Source organism: Amblyomma maculatum, chromosome 1 (genome assembly GCF_055883805.1).
Source record: "Amblyomma maculatum isolate TAMU_Amacu chromosome 1, ASM5588380v1, whole genome shotgun sequence".
NCBI classification, from domain to species: Eukaryota; Metazoa; Arthropoda; class Arachnida; order Ixodida; family Ixodidae; genus Amblyomma; species Amblyomma maculatum.
Window position 1 is genome coordinate 296,689,858 of NC_139344.1, and position 26,590 is coordinate 296,716,447.

General features: G+C 48.5%; 2 protein-coding genes across 6 annotated transcripts in view; one reads left to right on the forward strand and one right to left on the reverse strand.

Moving 5' to 3' along the window:
* LOC146206846 (uncharacterized protein ZK1073.1) overlaps positions 1-23,615 on the forward strand; it is a 215,999-nt gene extending 192,384 nt beyond the window's left edge. For all 4 annotated transcript variants that reach the window (XM_084591608.1, XM_084591611.1, XM_084591609.1 and 1 more), the window contains 2 exons: positions 21,232-21,283; positions 22,225-23,615. In XM_084591608.1, coding sequence (XP_084447734.1) covers positions 21,232-21,283; positions 22,225-22,382 — 210 coding nt within the window. In that variant the 3' untranslated portion in view covers positions 22,383-23,615. The remainder of the gene's footprint in view (positions 1-21,231; positions 21,284-22,224) is intronic.
* The window catches only part of LOC146206848 (uncharacterized), a 180,882-nt gene that overhangs the window by 65,978 nt on the left and 88,314 nt on the right, over positions 1-26,590 (reverse strand). Inside the window, exons 2-3 of one of the 2 annotated variants that reach the window (XM_084591613.1) lie at positions 17,479-17,593; positions 15,488-15,585 (exon numbers count right to left, since the gene is read on the reverse strand). In XM_084591613.1, coding sequence (XP_084447739.1) covers positions 15,488-15,585; positions 17,479-17,576 — 196 coding nt within the window. In that variant the 5' untranslated portion in view covers positions 17,577-17,593. Of the gene's footprint in view, positions 1-15,487; positions 15,586-17,478; positions 17,594-19,213; positions 19,800-26,590 lie in introns of those variants that run through there. The other variant, XM_084591612.1, reaches the window with a different exon arrangement.

Below are 26,590 nucleotides of genomic sequence, written 5' to 3' on the forward strand. Positions count from 1 at the left end.
TGTCAGTGCGTGACACCATTTGTACGCGATGTCTGCGTTGGTTGAACTCGCCTTCACCACCGTGCTTCTATCAGCCGCCGGCCGAAGAGCGCAACATGCTTGAAAAAAAAAATTAAATAGCCAGCGGGAACGATTTAGTAGCAGTCCGCGTGGCAGGAAAACACACGGCGATATGTGCCGCGCGCGCGCCGCCCGCCCCGCTGGAAAGGAGGAAGCTGCACGCCCAGCAAAAAAAAGCGCGCGCGCGCACGTGACGGCGCTCGGCCAATGAGAGGGTCGAACGACGAAGGAGAGCGCAGGAGAGGAGGCGGGCGGCAAACTTCACATGTTGGCGCTACTTTTAGTTTATTGAGGGGTTTTAACGAGGCAGAAAGTGAAGTGGAACTCAAGAGACTTCTGATGCGCGTACAAGAAGAGAGTGAGAAGTTTGGGCTTAAACTGAACATTAAAAAGACGAAGATCATGGCGTCTTGCCCTATCAAGTCCTGGAGCATCAATGGACAAGAAGTGGAAGCTGTGACAGATTTTCTGTTCTTGGGCGCCAAGATTACCTCGGAAGGAGACTGCAGCCATGAAATTAGGAGACGCCTGCTTCTGGGAAAGAGAGCAATGGTTAGCCTTGACCGCCTAGTAAAGAGCAGAGACATTAGTCTGCCAACCAAGATCCGTATAACCCGTGCTATGGTCTTTCCAGTTGTGATGTATGGATGCGAGAGTTGGACTGTGAAAAAGGCTGACCGCCGAAGAATTGACGCGTTTGAATTGTGGTGCTGGCGAAGACTCTTAAGAGTTCCTTGGACTGCCAGAAGATCAAATCAGTCGATATTGTCGACCATAAACCCTGACTGCTCATTGGAGGGTCAAATTCTAAAGTTAAAGCTCAGCTACTTTGGTCATCTGATGAGAAGAGAGGAGTCGCTGGAGAAAGATTTGATGTTGGGAAAGGTTGAGGGTCGCCGGAGAAGGGGTAGGCAGCGAACGCGATGGTTAGATGGCATTCTCGAGGCATTGCAGATGAAGCTATGTGATGTTAAGAAGATAGTGAGAGACCGGAAAGCGTGGCGTGACATGGTCCATAGGGTCACGAAGAGTCGGACACGACTGAACGCCTGAACTGACTGACTGACTTAACGAGAACGCCACACGAGCGCTCCCTACTGGCAAGGTTGGTGATCGCGTAAACACAAAACCTGATGACGCATTCGGGTCGTGTTTTTCGTCTGCTTGCTGTCGCACGTGCACGAAAATATCGTCGTCGAGCAGCGCTTCAGCGTAGCATAATTAGCACTGCGACGTTGTTTTGCCCAGTAGCGTGGATGTTACTAACATTGCCGGGCACTTTAATTCCGACCCGCTCGCCTGCGACTCATGCGACGAAGCAGGAATCAGCAGCAGCCACGAAAGCTTGGTGGGTTGACGCGCAGGAAATGTCAACTGGTAGGAATGTTGAACAAAGGAACCGTGAAGATGCTGCTTTATCAGTCCGGTTGGCCAACGCTGTGAGCCAAGCTGTTCTAAAAAAATGTTTTAGTAATGATGCGATCAGCCACCGTAACCCGTAAGCTCTCCCGATGGCTCCCGTGCTCACGCCTGTTCACGCGCTGATTGGTCCCGACGCGGCAGGCCTGCGTGCCGCCGTCCAAGCATGTGGCGCCATCTGACGCAGTCAAGGCAATCTGGGTGCGTAAAGCCGTGGCCGCCGCGATCGGCTCCCAAGTCATAGCTGCCTCAGCATCCGCTATCGGTAATCTAGCTATCGCAGATCGCTGTTCATTCGCTTACATAGCTATTTGTACAAAGGACTATCAGTCACGATTAAATTGCGAGGATTATTCGGCCAATACGGAGGTCCTGGTAGAAATATTTACAGTGATACAAGCGAACTTTTTTTTTCCCCGACAGCTGCTGCCCGGTGCGACGCACCTGATGTCAGCTAGCTCCGCTGCTGAAGGCGTCGCGACGCAAAGCAAGAAATTATTTTACGAGATGGGCTTGCCAGTAGAGCGGCGCTAAACTCCGACGTTTTTTACAGCGTTAGCTCGTTCCGAAGCGCCTTTCGCTGGCGCTTCGGTGTGAAACCAGCTAGGGCTAGCGACGTCTAGGGTAGGCGGGGAACGGCGCAGTATGTTCCCGGCGCGCCATCGACAGGCACCGTTGCCGTAAGCCCTGAACTTATGCAGGCATGGTGTTGGGGCCTGAGTTTTGCAGGCAGTCTCCATACGTACACCGGTGAGGTAATTGTAACATGCACCAACGAAGAAGCCATCGAGTAAAGCGAGCAGAAGCGGAGTTCATTCTCAGGGCACTGCCGGAAGCGGCGGCGGCGCTGTTCGAGTCCGGCCATGTGTCGTCACTGCTCTTTGCTTTGCCGACTCCACGTCACAGTTGTTTGATGACGTCATGTTGTTTACCTATGTACACGTTTTCGTCACAGAGATGTCGATGCCAATGGGTTTTGAGAAACGGAGTACTTGCCTGGCTTGTTTTTAAAATCAAATTAAAATATCTTTGCGGAAACGTGCGAGGTTGGGATTGCTTGGGGAGCATCTCTGTATAACCAGGAAAGCAATCGTATTCCTTCCGACGCTTCAAAAAATGGTGTCTATACTCCTTTAAGGTGCTTCCCTTCGGTTTGTGTTCCGCTCCTGCAACCTTCCAAAGAATGATGTCCTAGCCGGCCTGAAATGGCAGACGTGCCTCGTCTATCTTGACGACGTTGTCATTTTCTCTGCGACCTACGAAGAGCACCTCAAACGATTGACGGCCGTGCTAAATGCCATCCGCGGGGCCGCACTCTCACTAAAACCAGAAAAATGCCACTTTGCATTTCAACAGCTCAAGTTTGGGTCACGTCGTGAGTGCTGAGGGAATTAGCCCTGATCCAGAGAAGACGGCTGCCGTAGCTGCTTTCCCGACCCCCCCTGATAAAAGTTCCGTGCGTCGGTTTTTGGGCCTCTGTGCATATTACAGGAGATTTGTGCATGAATAGCGGAACCATTGACTCGTCTAACAAAGGACGACCAGCCTTTCATCTGGGCCGACGAGCAGCAAAGAGCCTTCGAGGAGCTTCGCAAGCGCCTTCAAACAACGCCCGTACTTGGCCACTTCGACGAGGAGGCCGAAACAGAATTGCATACCGACGCCAGTAACGTTGGCCTCGGTGCAGTTCTCGTTCAGTGGCAAGAAGGCGTTGAGCGGCTGATTGCTTACGCCAGCCGCACCTTGTCTCGTTCCGAAGCGAATTATTCTACTACCGAAAAGGAGTGCCTTGCAGTTGTGTGGGCGGTAACAAAATTTCGGCCGTATTTGTATGGTCGGCCGTTTAGAGTGGTCAGCGACCACCACTCACTCTGTTGGTTAGCGAACCTTAAAGATCCTTCAGGCAGGTAAGCCCGCTGGAGTCTCCGCTTACAGGAGTTCGATGTCACTATTGTGTACAAGTCCGGCAAGAAACACTGTGACGCTGACTGCCTATCCCGAGACCCTATCCGGTGTTCTTCAAGTGAAACAGATGACTCTGTCTTTCTCGGCGCTCTCTCGACGCCAGATCTCGCTCAACAGCAGCGAGACGACACCGAACTGCAGCCCCTCATCGATTACCTCGAAGGAACCGCCTCATCGCCGCCTCGCCTTTTCACGCGTGGCCTGTCGTCATTCTGCTTGCGTGACGGCATCCTCTACAAGAAAAACTACGCTTCCACAGACATTCAGTATCTGCTGGTTGTCCCAACGCCGCTCCGTACCAACGTTTTGCAGGCATGCCACGACGAGCTTTCTGCCGGACATCTCGGTTTTTCGCGCACCTTGGCACGAGTACGACAAAAGTACTACTGGCCCAAGCTTGCCGCTATGGTTCAGCGCTATGTTAGGACGTGCCGTGATTGGCAACGTCAGAAGATACCACCTGTCAAGCCGGCCGGCCTGCTGCAGCGTATTGTTCCTCCGCGAGTATCATTTCACCAAGTCGATATGGACTTGCTCGGGCCATTTCCTACGTCATCATTGGGCAACAGGTACATTATAGTCGCCACAGATTATCTAACCCGCTATTGTGAGACGAACGCTCTTCCCAGCGGCACTTCTACTGATATTGCGAACTTTTTCATCTTTAATCTAGTCCTTCGTCACGGTGCCCCTGCGATCGTTTTAACTGACAGTGGCACGGCATTTACTTCAGCTCTAACCCAGGAAGTGATGCGGCTCAGTGGCACTTGTCATCGCAGAACAACAGCTTACCACCCTCAGACGAATGGCCTTACTGAGCGACTCAATAAGACCATCGCCGATATGCTTTCTATGTACGTCAACGAAGATCATAAGAACTGGGACCAGATACTACCGTGTGCAACATTTGCTTATACAACCGCAGTCCAGGAAACGACCCGCTTTACACCGTTTCGTTTGGTGTACGGTCGCGAAGCTGTCACCATGCTGGATGCAATGCTACTGACAGATGTTGCCCACCCATCGATTGCCGGTGCCGACCAATTCGTCCAGCATGCCGAGGCCGCTCGCCAGCTGGCTAGACTGAGAGTCCGGACAGAGCAAGTTAAAGATGCTCGACGGCATAACCTTCGTCACAGGGAGGTAATTTACAACCCTGGCGATCAGGTTTGGGTGTGGACACCTGTTCGCCAGCGGGGTCGCTCCGAGAAGCTTCTGCGCCGCTACTTCGGCCCGTACGAAGTACAACGCAAACTCAGCGACGTCACCTACGAAGTGACCCCGCAAGGAACTGTTCGCTCATCCCGACGGCAAGCACAATCGGAAGTCGTACATGTCGCCAGGATGAAGCCCTTCTACTCCCGCTAGGTCAAGCTACATGTGTTTTTTTTTTCTTTACTTCCTTTAACTACTTGACGTGAACGCGCATCCTCGCCGACTACGGTTATCCTCGACCTCGCCACTCGGCATCGGGACGATGCCTTTTGCACCGGGAGGGGCAATGCCGCATGGATGGATGGATGGAATATAGGAGCGTCCCCTTTGAAACGGGGTGGTAGAAGTAGCTATCATGCTCATTTTTCTCCCTATATCTTAATTATTGATTTAGAATGGTTAACTAAACCATCATTCTATTTATTAAATTTTGTTCCTACATTACTAACATTATGTCACTTCTCTGCTTTTAAGCCACCAATCTTCCAGTCGTTTTTTGCTAGTTTCTACCGCCGGTTTATTCACTCGGCCACTGTTATCTCTAAACCCCAGAGCTTCAGGAACAGTGATTGCGCCTGCACCAACTTCCGGATGGATACCATTACATTCGAGTATAATATGGTCAAATGTTTCACTGGAGTTTACACATACAGCACATGCGTCATCTCCATTGTTAAATTTCTTTTTGTAGCTGCGTGTTCTAAGGCACCATGATCTAGCTTCAAAAAGTAGGGCACTGCCTCTTGAGTTATCAAAGAAACCTTCCTTCCTGATCTGCATTTTCCACTTTCGGTATAATTCCACACTCTGTTTCTTTTCCATCGGATTTATCCAATTTTTACCTTCTGTGTTTTTCACCTGTTGCTTAATGCTCTTTTTTTCTCCGTCCTTGTTACTAGCATACTTACTAGTTAGTTTCCTAGTTCTTTTCCTCCATTGTGAGTCAACGCTTTTTAGGTACAGGTATTTAAATACTTTAGCTGCCCATCTGTTACTGTCCAATTTATTCGGGCGTTCCTCATATAATATTTTACTCTGAGCTTCCCGTACTTCGAAAGATGCCCAGCCCATATCTCCCTGTACCGCCTCATTTGTAGTTTTGCCGTGGGCACCTAGTGCTAATCGTCCAACGGATCTCTGATTTGTTTCTAATGTCGACTGTACCTCTGATTTTAGGCACAAAACCGCATTTCCGAAAGTAAGTCCGGGCACCATAATTCCTTTCCAAATACCCCTCAAAACCTCATACCTATTGTATCCCCACAATGCCTTATACTTCAATATCCCGGCATTCCTTCGCCAATTGGCCTTAAGTGATTGCTCATGCTTTCCAATGTATGCCAATCCTTCGTTTACCCATACCCCCAGATATTTATATTCTGCTACTCTAGGTATTTCAAGGCCTTGTATTTTAAGACCCTGATCAGTTGAGCCGTTGAAAATCATCAGACCCGACTTAACTGCGCTGAAACTGAAGCCTAGAGCGTCCCCTTCGTCTCCGCAATACTTAACTAGAGTTTGCAATTCTTCCAGACTCTCAGCTAGCAGCACAATATCGTCTGCATACATCAAACCGGGGAAGTGCTGCTCTACCGTCTTTCCACCTAATCTATATGACAGGTTAAAACCTAGGTTACTGTCTTGTATCCTCCGTTCCAGGTTTATCATATTGTTACGAGGCACGTCGAGATATTAGGAGGCGATGGTACGTCGTAGCCGCAACATTTCACCGTCAGGGACACACTCACAGGAGAACCAGACGTAGCTGCAGCGTCGTCTTTCTCTACTAGCCCAGCACTTCGTCATCGTCTCTTTCACTGCGTACCGTAACAATACCCCCCGCGGAAGAAGCACAGTCCCGGTGCGTAGACTACACAGGTGAGCGCGAGATATAAGGTTTGAGACGGGCGACATGCACGACTTCTGGATGATGGTTTGCCGGAGAGTGACGGTTCACAGGGATAATCTCGTACGTCACGTCAGTAAGTTGCCGCAAGACCTGGTAAGGGCCCACGTAGCGGGGCAGAAGTTTTTCGCACATGCCTACACGTCGAGCAGGGAGCCAGAGGAGTACGAGGGAGCCAGGAGGGTAGTAGGCGTCACGGTGCTGGAGATCGTAACGGTGCTTTTGAGAACGCTGGGACGCACGAAGCCGGTCTCGAGCAATATGACGGGCGGCATCAGCGCGGGCGATGGCATCAGAAGCGTAACTGCAGGAGGAATCGTCAAGAGGCAGCAAGGTGTCGAAGGGAAGTAGAGGGTCGCGGCCGAAGAGTAGATAAAATGGAGAGTATCCGGCGGTATCATGTCGTGAGGAGTTATAAGCGAATGTTATGAAAGGTAAAGAGATGTCCCAGTCACGGTGATGGTCAGAAACATACATTGACATCATATCGGTCAGGGTACGATTAAGGCGCTCAGTAAGACCGTTCGTTTGTGGATGGTAGGCCGTTGTGAAGTTGTGGCGCGTAGCGCATGAGCGCAGAAGGTCATTAACAACTTTAGAAAGGAAGCAGCGACCGCGATCGGTGAGCAGTTGACGAGGAGCACCATGAAGCAAGATGACGTCATGCAAAAGAAAGTCTGCAACGTCGGAGGCACAGCTGGTGGGGATAGCTCTGGTTATGGCATACCGGGTGGCGTAATCGGTCGCTACGGCAATCCATTTGTTCCCTCAAGTCGATGTGGGGAATGGCCCGAGTAGGTCGAGACCAACTCGAGAAAAGGGCTCAGTTGGAACTGCGAGTGGTTGCAGGGGCCCACTAGGGTGAAGAGACGGGGGTCTTCCTGCGCTGGCACAGCTCGCAGGCGGCGACGTAGCGACGAACAGAGCGGTAGAGGCCAGGCCAGTAGAATCGCCGTCGAACATTGTCGTATGTGCGGGACACTCCTAGGTGCCCTGCTGTAGGAGCATCATGAAGGTGCGCAAGAACAGCAGAGCGTAGATGTGTCGGGACAACAAGCAAAAGGTCTACACCATCTGGGCGCATATTGCTTCGGTATAATGTGTTATTAAGCAGCACAAACATACTGATGGGCAGATCGGTGCTGTCGTTGCGCAGGTGATCAATAATGGGGCGCAGGGAAGGATCACGACTCTGTTCGACGCCGATGTGGAGAAAGTTCGAAATGGACAAAACGCAGTCATCAGCAGTATTGTCAGTAAGTTCAGGAGGGTCGACGGGGTGGCGGGACAAGCAGTCGGCGTCTTGATGTAGGCGGCCTGACTTGTACACAACAGTAAACGTGTATTCTTGTAATCGCAAGGCCCAGCGACCTAAGCGGCCAGTAGGGTCCTTAAGTGATGACAACCAACACAAGGCATGATGGTCCGTCACTACACTGAAGGGCCGCCCAAACAAATAAGGGCGGAATTTGGTCAACGCCCAAACAAGTGCAAGGCATTCGCGCTCCGTAATGGAATAATTGCGCTCGGACTGAGATAGAAGGCGGCTGGCATAGACAATCACACGAGAGTGGCCGTGCTGGTACTGGGCAAGGATGGCGCCAATGCCATGTCCGCTAGCGTCGGTGCGCAGTTCTGTAGGCGCAGACGGGTCGAAGTGCGCCAGTACAGGAGGAGCGGTGAGCGCGGAAATGAGCGTTGTGAAGGCCTGAGCTTGTTCATGGCTCCACGAGAAATTCACGTTTTTCTGCAAAAGGGAGGTAAGGGGACGTGCTAGGTCAGCGAAGTTCCGAATGAAGCGACGGAAGTAGGAGCAGAGCCCGAGAAAACTTCGCACATCACTTGTATTACGTGGTGTAGGGAACTCGCGGACTGCACGAACTTTATCAGGGTCGGGCTGCACACCATTTTCGTCAACCAAATGTCCCAGGATTTTGATCTGGCGGCGGCCGAAGCTGCATTTTTTTGCGTTGAGTTGAAGACCGGCGCGGCGAAAGACTGCCAGTATCGTAGAAAGCCGTTCAAGGTGACTTGTGAACGTGGGAGAGAAAACGACAACGTCATCTAAGTAGCATAAGCACGTTGTCCACTTGAAGCCACGGAGAAGCGAGTCCATCATGCGCTCGAAGGTCGCAGGAGCGTTACAGAGGCCAAATGGCATGACCTTGAGTTGGTATAGTCCGTCAGGGGTGACAAATGCGGTTTTCTCTCGATCCCGTTCGTCGACAGCTATTTGCCAGTAGCCGGAACGCATGTCGATCGAGGAAAAATAACTGGCACCATGCAAGCAGTCGAGGGCGTCGTCAATTCTCGGGAGCGGATAAACGTCTTTTTTAGTGATCTGATTGAGGTGGCGGTAATCTACACAGAATCTCCAAGTTTGATCATTCTTTTTGACTAAAACGACAGGAGACGCCCAGGGACTGCAGGAAGGCTCAATAATATTATTTGTCAACATCTTGTCGACCTCCTTCTGTATCACGCGGCGCTCAGCAAGAGAGACTCGATAAGGCCTTCTGTGAATAGGGCTGGCATCACCAGTATTGATGCAATGGGTAACGACAGATGTCTGGGCCAAAGGTCGGTCGGCAAAATCAAAAATGTCCTTGTACGAAAGCAAAAGGTCGGAGAGAGCACCGGCTTGCTGAGGTGTCAAATCCGGTGCTATCATGGGAGTAAAAAGGGTCAAACGAGAAGCTGATACGGGGGGTTCAGACAGAGGCACAGGCTTGAGGGCAGAAACTTCGCAGTCAGCCAACGGAAGCAAGTCAGCGAGTGCAATGCCATGGGGCAAAACTTGGACAGAGCGGCTAAAGTTAAGGACGGGAAGATAGGTTCTGTTATTCGTGACGGTCAGGACAGTGTGAGGGAGTATGACATTACGGTGGAGAACAACATCGGTGATTGGACAAGTGACGTATGTACCAACAGGAATAGCAGGAAACGGGGCCAAAGGAACATACATGGCAGCTTCGGGCGGTAGGCGAACAAACTCGGCGGAGCAGAGGCGTGGCTTGATATCTGTGCGGTCGGAGCAGAAAGGCAGGTCTAAGCGAAGGAGGCCACTTGAACAATCAATCAGGGCAGAGTTCGCCGTTAAAAAGTCGATGCCGAGGATCACATCGTGAGGGCAGCGTTCAATTACAGTGAAGAGCACAGGGGTAGTTCGACCACAAATGCTCAGGCGCGCAGTGCAAAGTCCCACGACGGCAGCGACGCCTCCGTCGGCGACACGAACGGCTGATGAAGAGGCGGGTGTGACAACTTTTTTGAGTCGGCGGCGAAACAAAGAGCTGAGGACGGAAATTTGGGCACCAGTGTCAATGAGGGCGGTAACAGGCACACCATCTACACAGATATCTAGAAGATTGCGGCGATGAGCGAGGGTCAGCAGAGGATTTTCGGGCCGGGTCGTCAATGCAGCTTCACCTCCGGGAGCTGCATTGATCAGTTTTCCGGGAGCGGGCCAGAGAAGTGAGGGGACGAGGAACGGTGAGGTAGGGGCGAGCGGGAACGGCGGGTCGGGGGAGACGGCGATCGGCTGGACATGCGCGGGGATGGCGGGTTAAAGTCACGAGAGGGCATATCACGCAGAGAGGTTGGGTGTGGTCCGTAGGCGGTGCTGCGATCATGATAGTAGCGAAGGAATGTGGCCGGCACGTGAGCAGTTGAAGCAAATGGGTCGGTTGTCGAAGGTCCGCCATTCTTCTGGGTTGCGGTAGCGTCGGGTAGATTCGGGGTATCGCGTCGGGAAGCGCGCAGTCGGAGCCGCAGCAGCTACCACCGGAACGGTGGGCTGGACAGATGTCTGTGCGGACGGCTGACCAGAGCTGTGGCTTACGCTCGCATTAAGGCCCACGTTCGCGAATTCTTGCCGAACGACAGCTTGGATCAGTGCTATAGTAGCATCCGCCGGCTGAGGTGTGAATGCGACGGGGGCCATTGCCTCCAGCTCTCTGCGAACGATCCTGGTCAAGTTTGGCTCATGGGACGGCTGCTGAAGTGTTGGCAGATCTTCGCACGAAGACGTAGCAACTGTGTTTGGCAAGCGGTCGAAGCGGGGAGCAATACGACGATGTTTAGCTTGCTCAAACCGCCGGCATACCTCGAGGACGGAGTCGACCGTCGTACAATCTTTGCAAAATAGAAGGTTAAAAGCGTCGTCAGCAATGCCCTTTAAGATGTGGCCCACCTTGTCACACTCGGGCATGGCGCTGTTCACTTTGCGGCATAGAGCTAGTACGTCTTGTATGTACGACAGATATGATTCGGTCGACGACTGTGCTCGCGATGCCAGGTCCTTTTTAGCGCCGAGCTTGCGTCCGATTGGCTTGCCAAAAAGATCCCGAAGCTTCTCTTTGCACATGTCCCAGGATGTTAGATCTTCTTCGTGCGTCTCGAACTAGACGCGCGCCGTACCAGCCAGTTAGAAAATGACATTTGCAAGCATCAACGTTGCGTCCCATCGGTTGTGCTTACTGACTCGCTCGTACATAGCGAGCCAGTCTTCGACGTCGATGTCATCGGTGCCGCAAAAGGTTCCCGGATCACGAGGCTGCGCAACGACGACAGTGGGCGCTGGTTCTGCCGCTGTAGGGGTAGCTGCGTCGGACTGCATAGTGCTAGCACCAAGTTGTCGGCCACTACGGAGATCCAGCTTGTGGTATTGGTGTCTAACCCAGCAGCTCCACCAAGATGTTACGAGGCACGTCGAGATATTAGGAGGCGATGGACGTCGTAGCCGCAACAGTTCACCGTCAGGGACACACTCACAGGAGAACCAGACGTAGCTGCAGCGTCGTCTTTCTCTACTAGCCCAGCACTTCGTCATCGTCTCTTTCACTGCGTACCGTAACAATATAAAGCATGAACATCACCGGTGATAGAGGACAGCCTTGTCTTAATCCTTTGCATACTTTGACATCCTCCGTACTTCTTATCCCTTCCCACGTAATTTCTACTTTGTTACCCCGGTATATTTCCTGTAGGAACTCTATTATCTCATAACCGATACCTTCTTATTTTAATATGTTCCACAGGAGTTCCCTGCTTACGTTGTCGTACGCCCCGTTTATGTCCAGGAAGGCCAAATACAAAGGTCTATTTTCCACTCTAGATATTTCGATGCATTGGGTAAGCACGAACAGGCTATCATCTAAGCGCCTACCATTTCTAAAGCCGTTCTGAAGTTCTCCGAGTATCTTGTTACTTTCAACCCATGCTTGCACCTTTAATTTCACCGCCTGCATGGCTAACCTGTACATAACAGATGTTATGGTAATCGGCCTGTAGGATTTTATGTGCATCCTGTCTCCTTTCCCTTTATAAATCAAATTCATTTTACTCTGCCGCCAGCTGTCCGGAATTTGCTTATTCGTTATGACTGTTTCCAGAGCTTTTAACCACGTTTTCTTACCTTTTGGACCGAGTTCATTAATCAGCTTGATCGGAATTCCATCTATTCCTGTAGATGTGTTTTTAGGAATATTTTTTTTTCTGCCTTTTTCCAGTTTAGATTGGCCAGTTCTAAGCTGCTTTGTATTCTGCTACCTTGTGTTGCTTCCTGATTTGCGGAGATTACCCTATCGTCGCTCTTAAATGACTCGGCTATAACTGATGTAATGTAATTCACTGCTTTATCTCCCTTTAAACAATTTCCCTCGTTATCTTGAATCCGATCCTGCTTTCTTTGATTCTTCTTCCCTAGCCAGCTTATATGGTTCCAGAATTTTCTTGCTCCGCCTCTAGAGGCATCGTGTATATCAGCCATCCAGCGATCGGTGGACTGTCTTATTTTACTTTGGACGAGGGCCTGCACTTGAAGTTTCTTTTGTCGATATGATCCCCATTTTTGGTCGATTTCCTCTTGAGATACCTGTGCTTTCTTTGCCATTCAGTGTTCCCTTGAAGCAGCCCGTCGTTGTTCAATAGCTTCCCTGATTTCCTTATTCCACCAGCTCCGTGGCTTCCCCTTTCCATTACAGCGGTTTGCTACTTTAATGTCCTGAATTTTCCTCCTTATGAGTAGTTCTACCTGTTCATAATCCCAGTCTTCCATGGGGCTTTTCTCTAGCTTCCTCTATGTCTGCTGCTATCTGCGCTATTTGATCGTCGTTTAATTTTGCGTTTACGTTTTGTCTAAGTTCCATTTCTCTTTTCATCAAGGGCCCCATCTGCAGACTAATACGTTTATGATCACTTCCCAGACTACACTCCCCTTCTTCGTCTATTTCCATTTTTGTGACCTTGCTATAAATTTCCTGCGACATTAGACAATAGTCGTCTGCCTGTTGCGGAATTCCCACGTGATTTGGCCTTCACATTTTGTTTCTCTATTTACTATAACTAGATCGTGTCGCTCACAGAAATCTAGCATTAGCTTGCCGTTACAATCCGTGTATCCATCCAGATCGTCGATGTGGCCGTTCATGTCCCCCAGTAGAATTATATTGGCCCCGTTTCCAAACTGGCTTATATCGTCACTGAGACATTCAACAAGATCCCTGTTTTCTTGCCTACATTGATGTCCTGTTCCTAAATAAACTACCCCTAGCCATGTCCTTATGCCGGAAATTGTTCCTGAAACCCAGATATGCTCTTTACAAGATGATTTAATTCTTTGCCAATTTGTTCCCTGGTGTATCAATATACCTACCCCTCCACCCTTTTTTTTCCGTTCTCGTTCTGTTGCACCCTTCCCAGACGTAGCCTTCTATAAACGGCGGATCTTCTAGATCCCTGAGATGAGTCTCGCAAAGAGCGTACACACCTATTTTGTCATCCTTCAACTGCTGTTCTATCTCTAGCCATTTCGCTCTTTTTCTACCTCCTTGCATGTTTATGTAGCTGATCCTAGTGTTAAATTTCTTTTTTGTACTTTTCTTTCTCGACCTACTCTTTGCCATTTTTGGGGGCTCAGCCTCCATTATTACACTTTCTTCTGCTTCACTTCTAACTACCTCTGTTCACGGAGTCCTCGCGGACCCCGTAAAAAAGCTACAGCCCTGCCTGCAAGGCGCCAGCCGATCTCTGCTCCCACCCTTCTGTTAAAATGAATGCCAGCTCGCTCAAAAGCCCTACCAAAACCTGCTTTATGTACCTCCCTGTTTACCTCAACCACTTCGAAACGCTTCTCCAGGCTTAACTTTCTTATGTCCTGATTAACTGTCACCACGTCCTTTTCCATCTTTCCGATCAATCCTAGCACCTCTGGTACTGTGCATACAACTATCTGTGTCTGCTGTGCTATCTCCCTGATCTCGTCAACTCCCTTAGCTAAACTTTCCACCACTCCTGCAGCGTCACCATTTAGGACATCGTTTAGCCCCGCGGCTACTATTACCATACTGCGCTCTGCGGAATTCTTCAACAGCCTATTTTTACTCTCTTTTAGCACTGCCCTCATTGTTCTCCCTGGGAAGGCTCCAACCAAAACTCTCTTATCACCCCTTACACGTTCCAAGATATCTCGCTTGCACCTGTTCATGTTAGAATCTCCGGCGATAAGCACCTGGGCCTTCTCTCTCCCTCTCCCAACTGTTGGCTCCTGCTTTCGGTTATCTGCGTCCTTATCTCTGGGATTTTCATTCTTCCTTACTTCTACCTTTTTTTCCGGCGTCATAGCTGCTTCTAAATAACTCTGACGGTTCGGATCCGCCTGACCTACTGTGCTTATGCCTTCCATGCCAGTGCTGGCCCCTGCCACGTGGCCCGCATTGGAATGTTCATCCTCGTTGGTTCCAAGGATAAAGTCGGCCCCTTTTTTTTTAAGTTTGAGTAAGCTGTCCAAGCAGTTTCTGATTTTCCGCTCTTAACAAACGTACTTCATTTTCTAAATCATCCACACGAGACACTAAACTGCCCCTTTCTTGATCAAATCTATTTAGACGCGCACTCAGTACGCAACACCGACACAAAAAGTCGCTGCCTTCCGCTTCACCTACAGAGTCAAAACGCGTTTCCTTGAGATTAGCCTGCGCCTCACACTTAGTACACTTTACCTTCTTTTGATTGCACATCTTAAGCGCTCATCGACTGAACTATATCTATTACGAATTCTCAGAATATACAAATTGCCAAAAGAAGACACAAAAACGACTAGCAAACACGCGTTAAAAACCAATTCTGCGAATGCCAATAGCCTAGAAAAAAAGTATTTATCTAAACAAGATAGTTAAAGAATGAACGCCGAGAAAACCTAGCTCCGGCACGAAAAACCAGGCCGCTAGGACAAAGAGCTAAAATCTATTCTTTAGGCTGCACCTAACCTAACTAGCTGAAAACGAAATAAAGTTAATAAAAGAAAGAACTCATCTATTTGACGCTTCGGAAGCTCCCGCTGTCGCCAGTCCGTCCGTTTCCGGTAGCCACGTGCAATCGGAGGAGCGATGGAACACGCGTCCGCACCACACGGCTGTCAACTGTCAACTCAATGTTATCGCAATGTTATCGTACTGGCGCCGCCATGTGGCGAGCTCGGGAGACTGGCACGCGCTCGTCTTCTTCGCTCTCGGTGCTCGCCCGCCAGTCGGTTCCGTGCCTGATCTTGCCGGTGCTTTTACTTAGTTCTAAGTAAACCTGCTGAACCAGTTTCACTGGCTTCTGTGACAGTATAATCAGGCTGATGATGATTATTATGCAGGAATGTTTTAGTACAGCTTGGCCAAACTGTTCATGAGCAGCAAAATTTGCCACTGCTTCAAAATTAGTTTGTCCAAGTCAGTGTGCTGAAATTGGAATTCAAGAAGAAGGCATATTTTCTGTTTGGTGCAATAGAGTTGAAGCAAAATCTTTTCTTACTTTCCGCGTACATAAACAGCAGATAAGCACGCTCTGTTAATCTTATTTATCAGGTGCCAATGACTGACAGAATGATTAATTTCCAGTTAATATGCCGCACTGTATAAAAAATGAATATCTTACCGGTCGTCCAGCACATACGTGCATGCAGCGTCAACCGAAGCAGTCCAAGAGGAAATTGCCACGCAAAGGTCTGTCCTAGCGATCCCGAGTCTTTACTCCTGCAGGGAAGTGTAGCAACATGGGAGACAAATAAAGCAACAAATGCTCCGTAAAACCTCCTCAGTTACGAACATATATCTTAAAATAAAGGGTCAGTGGTACTGATACTGCGCTGCAGACTGTTCCGCGAGACAGGACGAGTCATGTCGTGGTTCTAATGCTTATTCTCCGAGTGCGAGCGGAGCTGCAGCAGACAACCCGCGAGGTGCGCACCTGCGCTGCTAGAGTGAGAGGGAAGATCGAAGAGAGAGAGCGCGCCGGCGCTAGTGGAGCGAGCGCGACAGCGCTGTCCGCATGGTTTCATTTGACACTGTTGGAATTCCGCTGGGGTTCACTGGAGTGACTGGACGCTGCTCAGGCGTGGGAACGAAGAATGCGTACGCTGTCACGCCGAACGCTGCGTCGCAAATAGCCGCCTGTCTAACACTGCTAGAAAGAACTTACCGTTTTTGCCAAAAGTAACCAGGCTGAATTATTAATCACCAGTGCGGAAAAAAAGCCCATCACTCTTATCTGTAAAGACCATTTTTTGCCTTTTAAAATAGATCAAGGGCTCTAAACACGGTTAAGAAGGAACCCCAGCAGCCTGGTTACTTTTGGCAAAGACGGTACGTTTTTTCTAGACTGTTAGAGCGAACCAACGTAATTTCTACATTGAAATACCCTCGGTCTAGTTTCAATCTGTTTTGATAATATTTAAACGTGTGATGTTAAGCCGATTTTGCAAAAATATTCGAAGGCGGGTCATGAGAGTTATGCACGCACGCGCTTATACAGCTTTCGGACAAAAATAATTTCCTTGAAGAGCAACATGACCAGGCAACAATAATTTTATGACAAATATTTCGGTGGTGAGCACGCACTCATATTTTTTTGTTTCTGTAAAACAAAAAATTCATTGACGCTTATTTCTAGTCTCCAATAGTGGGGTTGCTATGCTTCAAGCTTCTTCAATATTTTCTCTTTTAAGTCTTTACCAGGAAATGTTAAGTCCGAAATAGTTAACAGCTGCCACAGCAAGTACACAACTTGTAGTAAAACGTTGGGCAGCGTGCAATGCTATTGAATTTAAATACACTTCTTTCCAGAACATCTGAGAACGCTAGGTTTTTCTCTGCTAGTCGAATGTAGTCAACGTATAAAATAATGCTTTTATTTTTTTATGTGGGGGGATCTATCTTTTGACTATGAGCTATGCTGCCTCAACAGCCTAAAGGGTTTGTTCATCATTCGTCTCTTGTTGAAGCACTCGAAGCAGAGCACGCCGGCATATAGGAATCAAGTAAAAGTGTATGGCGATGTAAATTACAATACAAAATATGCTGCAGCTAGCCCGCCTTCTGTGCTTAGAAGACCACCTACGGCGGAATACAGTCGGTGCTGGCGCCTCGTTTAGGAGTCAGCTAGCGTACATGACGAAACGGTGCAGCATTTGACCCTATACCAACCGTGCCATTACCGCCTAAGCCATTTTTCTTGAATAAATGTTCTCTACTACTGTTGCGGTATCGCTGGCGATGTATAAAGCATATTTGAAAGTCATCGAGAAGGACACGACAGTATTGTTCGTGACGTTAAATATATATCAGGATATACAGGTTGAGAATTGATCGTTAATATCTGCAAGCCAATTCTGGCCAACACATGTGCAGAATTTCCAGTCGTCAAAACTCAGTGGACAATATCGACCACTATAACCCAGTCATATTCATATTGTAAAGTCCCCAAAACTGACGGCGCCACATCGACCACTGTATGCCAAAATGTATTCAATGTAGGTAAGCTAGCTATATTAACAGGATTGACTGACTGACTGTTGGGACAGTTCACGTCAAAATGAGACCTGAATAGCCAGAAAGTAATGGAAATACAATCGAAAGTACAAGTCTTACCTTCCTTTCCTTCCTTTAATAAACGCGGTCCTAGGAAATGGAGACTGGCAGGACTCTTGTCCAAGGAAATATAAGCAACCGCGTTGTGGTCCAGCCATGTCTTTTTGACAAAACCCTATAGAAATCGCATTACAAACAAACTGCATGTAGTCACAGTCGCGAAAATGCTTCGATTAGAATGTTTACATTGGTCGGCTTGAATTTATTTCTTTTTTCAGCAGCGTTGCATTCCGCCGCAAGCTTTTGACATTGCGAGAAATGATGGAAGTCGACATGTTCGTGCCCACAGCTGTTCGTGCATACTAACACATGCAGAGCTCTGTTGTATCGGGCCCATGACACTAAGCAGCAAGTTTCGCTCTCTACTTTCCTTTTCTATAGCAGTTGCTTGGAGCGCGGGATATTTGAACTGCACGCTTTCTTGTCGGCGATTGCGCACTTTTTTTTATGCGAAATCGAAACAATGACTGCACAGACGTGATCAAAAATTATCTACTTCAAAAATCTACAGTATTAGCATATTTTAAAACCACCGCAGTGTCTCTTTAAAGTTCTGTGCGAGAAGCTTTGGCACTCTGCTTCTCCACGTACAATCAGGTTTTAGCAATTTTTCTTCACAATGAATATTTTTGGTACAAATATTAACTTTCTGCTTTCATGTAGAGTTGTGATACTGCTGTTTCTTCAGGTAATGTTTCAAATCGCGCGAGAACCAGAAAGGGAATTTAGGCTTGTTAAATTTACTGCGTGGTATAAATTTTTTCATTATCCCCTGTACAACTGATGTCTGTAGCTCAACGCCCATTTTTACATCCCTGATCTCAAAACATTGTGACCAGTCGTAGGTCTGGAGCTCATTGTAGAGCCTAAGGTAATTGCCAAACGCATATCTAAAATGTTCTTGCACCATCATCAGTTGCATACAACACAAAAGTTGCGAACACTGTGGAAACGCTGGATATTAAGTCGTGTGCAGTGAATTATTTGCAGTACATAACAAATTTTACTGGCTAGAAACAGATTACAGGCAGTCGTCCTGCAAAAAAGAGAGACTATGAGGGATAAAAGTCTGAGCATAGCGCTGAAGAGTCGGCATCCGGTCTTTCCAGTAAGGCGCACTAATCTTATAGGCACTCCAAGGGACTAAAAGGTTCTTGGGCGGCCTAGAGGTCCATGCCACAACAGCATATCAGCAGGCATCGATCCCCATATTCCAAACCAGAGACCGCAACTCTTAGATCGGTTGATTCGAGCACCTGACACGGAGCCAAAATCCTCCATTAAACCACTGACCTCATGAATGCTTGGTTTATCAGGAGAATTTGTTTCTGAGCTAGTTGGTGGAACATGATTGTAAGAAACCACAGCCAACGAATAAAGCCACACAGAAAGCAATGCACGTACACAAGGCTGACTAACAACCGAACTTTATTGGTGGGAAAACAGGCTCATATATAGTGAAATTAGGGAGAGGAGGGAAACAGGGGGTTTTATGCTGTGTAATGCAGGCAAACAGAAGTAGTCTCGTCACAGGATAAAAAGTACAAGGTATAACCCAAGCGGCAAGCCTATGGTCGGCCCGCGCTCGGTCCTTGCCAATATGGCCGACTAAACCTAATCGGGCCGACCTAGGCCACCCACCTCAGCCCGAGGTCGGATTGACAATGACCTAAGAACGGCCGATCATTGGCAATCGACCTCGGGCCGACGAGAATGGCCGACTTGGCCAGCCTACTGCCGCGCTAGGGCATGCATGGGCCATGGCTTACCCACACATGGCCCAACTACTTCGGCGGTACACGTTGCCCGGTGGTTTATCCATGTATAATTAGTGGTCTACTCATCCATGGCCTTTGGTTTACCCATTAAAATGTCTGCAGTTCGATTGTGCATGGAAGTTAGCCCTGAGGCAATATTTTGAGACGCGCATCTTCTCCTCCAAGCGGGCTCTTAACTTTGTTGCATCAGCAATGGTGTTCTCCGGGCAGGTGAAAAGCAACCCATTCGTATGAAGCTCAAAAAAGCATGCGCATCGAAAAATGTAGGTTTAAACAGCACTTTTTTATAGTTTTTCTTAAATATTCCAAACAAGCTCAAAGCCCTTCTAATAAAAAAGTGGCATTTACAGGGGACTAAGATTGTGAGGCTTCACAGCAATTTATTCTGGCTTTCAGCTTCTAGGCTGAGTTAAAGATTCACGTTTCCCTGCTCTTTGTGCCCGCCGTTCCATTACTTCACCGTTACGAGCCACCGCTTGATTGCTGCCGCGGTCTTCCTGGAGAGGACGTCACTCAGGTACACGCTGCCTCTCCTCAGGCATCCTAGAATATATACGAAAGAAAATATCAGCCTTCATTCCGTATTCATACGAATTTTCTAGCCTGTTAAAGTGATAAAAGGCTGTCACTCAAGCAATTATAAGGCCCTTCAGTGGGATCAGTGGTGATGTAGTCATCGGATGATATCTGAAGTCAATTTAAATATGAGGTTACCATTTTTACACCTATGCAGCTTGTCCAAGCAAATTTGATCCAAGGGATAAAAAAGACATTTCCGCGGCAGGCGAAAGAAACCAGATACATATTGCTGGAAGCTACCTTGAGCGCCACAGAAAAGGTTTTGTTTGGAATCCTTAATTGACATTATTTACCTACATTACTGATTAATGACTTGCACAATAAATGGTGTTGCTACTTGAAGAGTACGGCACAAACCACATTTCATTATTTGCGATAAAGAACCCTCACGTCTGCATTTTGTTCCCCAGATACCATAGGAAACCCCTAAAATACAAAAATCAGAATCCCGGGCAATACAATTGCGGACTTGACTTGGCTCGACAGCCGTGTGTAGCGTTAGACCTATAAGTTGCCTATGGTTTCTTCGTCCGCGCCAGCACAACCGTTCAACAAGACTGTATTTGTATTTTACAGCTGAAAAATACTGTTCCACTCATTTATATCCTTGCCGCTTTGTAGTCATTATCCACATTGCAAAGTTCGGCGTGCTCACTTAACTCGCGCCTTCATGTGCGCCAAAGAGCCGACGCGAAGCAACCATCGCAGCATATCACCCTTACTCATGCATGGGGCCAGCCATCATAGCGGCAGGTTGTTTCCTCCGCTAAAAATCATGCGGAGAGCAGCACAATTGAGGTGCGCGAATGGGCTGGTAACGGTTTCGGCATCTATCATAGCCCGGAATTTCTCTGCAGATGAAAAACAAAGGTACACATGAGGTTTCTAACTGCAAATATTGAAACAGAGGTTTCCGAATGCGCTCAACGACTCTGTAAGTCCTATTTATTGTCTAAAGTGAACCTTTAGTACTTGGAGCGAATAACCTCACTTCCCTACTTGCAAAATAAAAATTTACAGCGCTGTCCTAAGTGGCTGCCAACAATGCGCCACCGGTTTCCATCGCCTGTTTCTACGGGTTTATTTCTAACCCTTGGCTCAAGCTATCGGGCACAGCAGGTGTAATGTAGCTTGAATAAAACCTGCATGAGATCATATATATGGGTAGATTTGTAAGCTTTACAGATTTCACTTAAACGCATTTAGTTTGATGACTTATGCCATTGCCTTTACTCGTGTCAATTTAACCCCATCACTTAAAGAAGCCGCTTCTTCAAACGTATGTCGCTGTTCAATACGCTTCTAAATGTAATAGTGAACTACCCTGTGTGTTGCCGAAGTTATCCATGAGAAATAAGTGTCGCTCACAGTGTCTTTTCTGTCGCTCCCATTTCAGCCTGAGAAACTCGCCCAAAGCCTTTTGTTGTTTGTCAAAGGACTGGGATTCCGTAAGTGCTTTCTTATACGACTTATCGGTGTTTTCTAGTGTGCATACCGCGGCCACTGATGCCTGCGAGCTCGTCTCGGCGCTGCTCCAGGAATATCGCGGACAGTCAATCAAAACGCGTGCGGTGATGGATGCTCTCGCCTGCCAACTTTTCCGAATTTTCTTTAAATGTATGAACCCATCCGTCGATACCAGGAATATTTCCCAAAATATTGCAAAAAATAAATGTTTGGTAAAATATTCAATATTTATTAAAACAAACGTCTTTGTTAATACCTTGCGCTGTCTAACGAGGGCGATAAGCACCATCGGTGAAATCAAATCCACAGCCGTAGCGGCTGTGGATTTGTATTGTCCATTCGTCGGAGCGCGAATCCATGTCTAAAATTTGATAACCGTCTTAACAGACTTTTCGTTGTTATGGAATTACTCCATGCCTTTCGGCTTTTATGCGCCTTTCTTCTCTGGTTTCGCGATCTGTGTTGTCCTCGTTTTCTTTTTTTTTTGCGTGACCAGCTGCAATGTCAAACTCATCGCGACTCTTGTATTTCATAGATGTAGCGGCTTCGCAATGCGATGGCACCTGAAGCCTCGACGGTACTTTGAATTGTCTTTTTTGGAATGTCAAGCATGAAAATTTTCTTTCTTTGTGCTGTCAAAGACAGCATCGACTGTTCCACCATGTCTATCTGTTATGAGAAAATTTCATAGAGTGTCAAGGGTGGCATCAAGCATGCTTCGCAAATACGCTAGGTAGATAAAAGCCGCGGACAATGACTAGCATGCATGGTTGTGAAAATGTGAGCTAGCTTGTCTGAAAAATAAATAGCTGAGAAATTTGAAGAGCTATCAAAACCCGCCCTGCGGATTGGGTATTATGAAGGTAAAGACGATGCTGGCTTCCAGCCTGTTACTTACTATGACGCACGATTTTCGCTGCAGTGACCTCTATCACCTTGCCTGGTGTGGAAAGACAGAGAACCTTTTCCGGGGGCGACCACAAAATGCTGGGCGCCGTGGGCCGCCGACACACCCTCTCGATGGAGGACTACGACATACCTCGGACGAGAAGGACTTCGCTCACTGCTGTACAGAAATAAGGCCGCCAAAGAAGCTTTCCCGCTGTTGACGACCCGGGTACCGAGAGCGCGAAGGACGAGTTCTTCGGGGGAGCTGCACCTGCTTCACTTCCATTATCGCCTGTTCTGGGTTGTGGGCTAACGCGGGAGAAGGGGGAGGGGGGCAAACGGAGCGTGCCAAAGTACGCCGTCAAACAACGTGGAAAGCCCTACAACAGTTTACGAGTCCTGTCCCATCTGTCCCGTCAGATAGCGGTGGGCAATCGGAGAGCATTGAGCAGCCCTGCGGTAAATTGACGGGATATTGCCCCCTTGTAGGCCTCCACCCAAGCGCCGCCGCCTCTTGCATGGGGGCCTTCTCTCGCGCCGCCGTCGTGTGTCTCCGTTCGATGTTCGTGCCGCTCCCAGAACACCACTTGTCTTGCTTCTTCCCATGTGCCAGAAACGCCCGTGTCAAGGCGCCCTCGAAATTTGCACACCCCGTGTACATACTCACGGTGGCGGAAATTGCACTGCTGCCGCCGCCTGCGAATGACCGCGAGCGAAGCCTCGTGTGGTCGACCCTCGCGACGACGAGCTCCCACGGGGCGCGCCGGGTCCGAGCCCATTCGTGGAGGCAAGCTGTCGTCTTACACGAGAGGGGAAGAAAGAAAGTATACAAGGTTTTGCATTTTCTATCTGTGTGTAGACGCTTGATGGTCATAGACCCTCCTCCCTAGGGCTTACTACACGATAGCCTTCCGTGCATCAGTATCTCGGAACTTCAGTATACGATCAGATGCATGCTGTATGATAAACCCACCAGTCTGCAGGTTTATTTCTGCATGCACCTTCGCGAAAGGATGGTTTCAAAGCGGTTGTCGCTGAGTTTAGCTTGTCCCGCGCGTACGCAGTACGCAAGTGGAAACGCTGGTCGACAGAGTTCTGTTCCTTGCAGCGCGTGTACTTTCCTTTGTAACCGATAGCATACCTGAGCATGGTGTTGTTACCACTCAGTGTTTGGACACACCCATGCTTCCGAAATATGCATAGCAACATATGTGCTAGAAGCTACTGGCATAGTACTGGCTACACCGGACGGTTTCCTTCAGGTATCTTGAGTAAGCGTGTTTCGGCTGCTACAACCTCCTCGAGCGCTTTTACGAGCGGACCTTGGAAATATGTCGCCCAGTAGCTATTGCTTCAGTACAAGATATGTGTGTATTATTAGTGCAAGTTGCAGTAAAACAATAAAAAGTATATATGTATAGAAGTTGGAATAAATGCGACTTGTGAATTTTTTTTAATTAGGGACGCCTGCGTGGCCAAGAGCTGCGGCAGTCCCTTTCCCCGACCTATGTCCGCATAGCCCATGGTTTCGCCGAATAGGTGTTACAGCGGAGATCTAATTCTGTTTAAATTCCACAAAAGACTCTACTTCGATGCCGATGTGCGCTTTTTGAGAGTTGTACAAGACAGAAGGAGAGCGAGGACGCACTAGGCCAGGTGGCTCTAGATCTGTTTCCAATAGGCGGCACCTTCCAGAAAGGGCACAGGATGAGGATCCGTAAGTGAAAGGCTGAAGTGAAGAAATTCAGCCGCACCGCTACTTCGTATAAACGATATCGGCTCGTAATTTGCTATATTTACTTTGTTCTGCTGTATAACACGTGCAGCAGAGCCCAATTGCAGCCTTTGGTGCTGAGTAGTCATTAGCCAGAATAGTGCAGAACCAGACAGAAGATGGTAATCAGTATTTCTCACGTTTCAAGACTTTCAAACGCGTAAGGAAATTTTTAATGAATTAAATGCAGTACCAGGTCCACTATATCAATCTATACCAATGTTGACAAAACTTTCAAATTGAAATCTTTCTTATAGCACACAAAGCATACCATATTTACTCAGTTCTAAGCAGCCCCCTTTACAATCGCGATGTCCAAAATGATAGGAGGAGGGGGGCTTAGATTCTAAAAATCTAAAATACCTTCCCCCTCTCTCTTTTCGTGCCAATATTTTGACAAGACGAGCGCGAGAAATGGCCGCTAATTCGAGAAACAAACTTAGCAAACTTATTCCGCAAGTGCGATTGCAGTTGGCTTGAACTTCAATTCGTGGCACCCCTCTTCACACTCAATTCGACTTCTGTTACGGATGCCAAGCAGCTGATACCAGACAAAGCAACGCGTGCTCGCGATATCTGCGAAGCCTACTCAAGTCCCTCGAAAGGTCGCCGATACCTGGTACACGTAACCGCACGCTGATAGAGTAATCGGTTTCGCTTTCGGTCGGCGTTTGGCATTCTCTGCCTTCAGCTGTGGTGTCGGAACGGAACTACACAAAAAGCTGGAGATTGTTCCGCGGAAACCCCACCACCTCGGGTCTCCGACTCGACTGAGCCTTGTCTACGATCTCTTCCTCGCAAAAAGGGAGTACTTAGATTTGCATGCAACTTTTTCCCCTCTTGGGGGGAGGCGGAGAGGATGGGGTGGGGGCTGCTTAGAATCGCGAAAATACAGTATGTGTTGACAGTGCATAGTTATCAAGTTTCTTCTGTATACTTGTTTTTCGCGCTCATTGATGTGATTCATCCCTACCAATTTGGCCCACTCTATAATTACCCATAAACTGTAATTACCCAGATTTGCTCAACCAGCGCCGCGTTAAAATAAAAAACAACCACAAGCTCAATTAGCACTGCCCTCTTCAACACTGCTGTCGAATAGGCAAAATGGTCTCTCTCTCACGGGTAAACAAAACAAGTCGAATTTCGCCATCTGCTTTGAAAGTGTTAATGCGAAAACCCGCGCACTACAAAAGGGGAGGAAATTTTCTTCAAACTTATGAAGCAGATCCTAACACATCGATTGTGCACAAATATATGTATATACATGTACTTGTACTTGTACTAACTGTATATGTATATGTATATATATATGTACTTTTTATGTTGTATCTCAAATAGAACAGGATATGAGTCTTAGGAAATAAAGCGAGGCGATTCAAGAAGCTTATTTTGACTGAAACGAAGCAGCTTCAGCCTAAGCTTTCTGCAGTGGCGAATCGATCATGAAGTTGTCAAATCCAGAAAAATGTAGCTTTGAGCGAGCTAGAGTGCCTATGTGAGCAAAATGATAATTTGTTTTAAGATGGCGCCGCGTCGCGCACGCCACGGTCGGCGCTCCAATTTTATTTTGCTATTAGCCCTCATACCGTTCTTCTATGGAGCCTTTTTGCTTTCACGAGTGATATTGTCACCTTCTGCCTGAATTCAATGCATCCTCTCAGCAATCGTGACATCGCGGCAGCCACCCTCCATCATCCAGTTCTCAACGAGGCTAAGCATTGGGCCGACCACCTTGCATCGGTTTGTAGAGAATTTACGGGGTGCCAGCGGAGCCCCAGAACAAAACGCCTGTGCCGTGCGTGCGCACCGAGCACGCGCCGTTCAACTTTATTCTTTCGTCGGCTGAGTGATGGAAAACATTTATATAGGATACAAATACAGGAGGTTACGCATGAGCTGAAGGGGCCAACCCTCACAAACACTAGGTGGAGGTCCCTAGTTCGGGACCCCAGTGGTGTCTGCCGCCGCTCGGGCTCGCCCGACTAAGGCCCGTTGGGCTTGCAGGTCAGCCGAGCAGGGTCGCCTCCCAGTCCTCCCGGGTTGGGTTGGAGTGAAGGGGGATAGCCGGATTTGAGGGGCAGGCCCACACCATGTGGTAGATGTCCGAAAACACCACCCCACAGTGCGGGCAGCTGCCAGAGGAAGCAGGGTCGAAGTGTTTTAGAGCTGCCGGCCACAGCAGTGTGTTGGTATAGAGGCGGAGTAAGAGTCGCTCATCCGCCTTTGAAAGGCCTTTACATGGACGGGGGTAAAGGCTGTGGCTAGATTGGTAGTAATTTACGATATCTTTGAATGTATAAGCCGGATTAGGATCAGCGTCCTGATCGGAGGGGGAGGAGGAGGAAACTTCCCGGAACGAGAGCGCACGGGCGGCGGCGTCGGCAGCCTCGTTTCCAGCCAGGCCCTGATGAGCAGGAGCCCAAATAATATATCGGGTAGCGGGGTCCCCAATGCAGGAGCTATGTTGAAGTATTCAGTAGGCTAGATAAGGGGTCCAGCCCTATTCGACGTTCCGACAGGCCCCTCGCGAGTCGGAAATTATATATTTCGAGTCAGAGTGGGAAGCAGCCAATGCTATGGCGACCTCCTCCGCATGAGTTATGTTGCGGGCCCTGAAGCTACG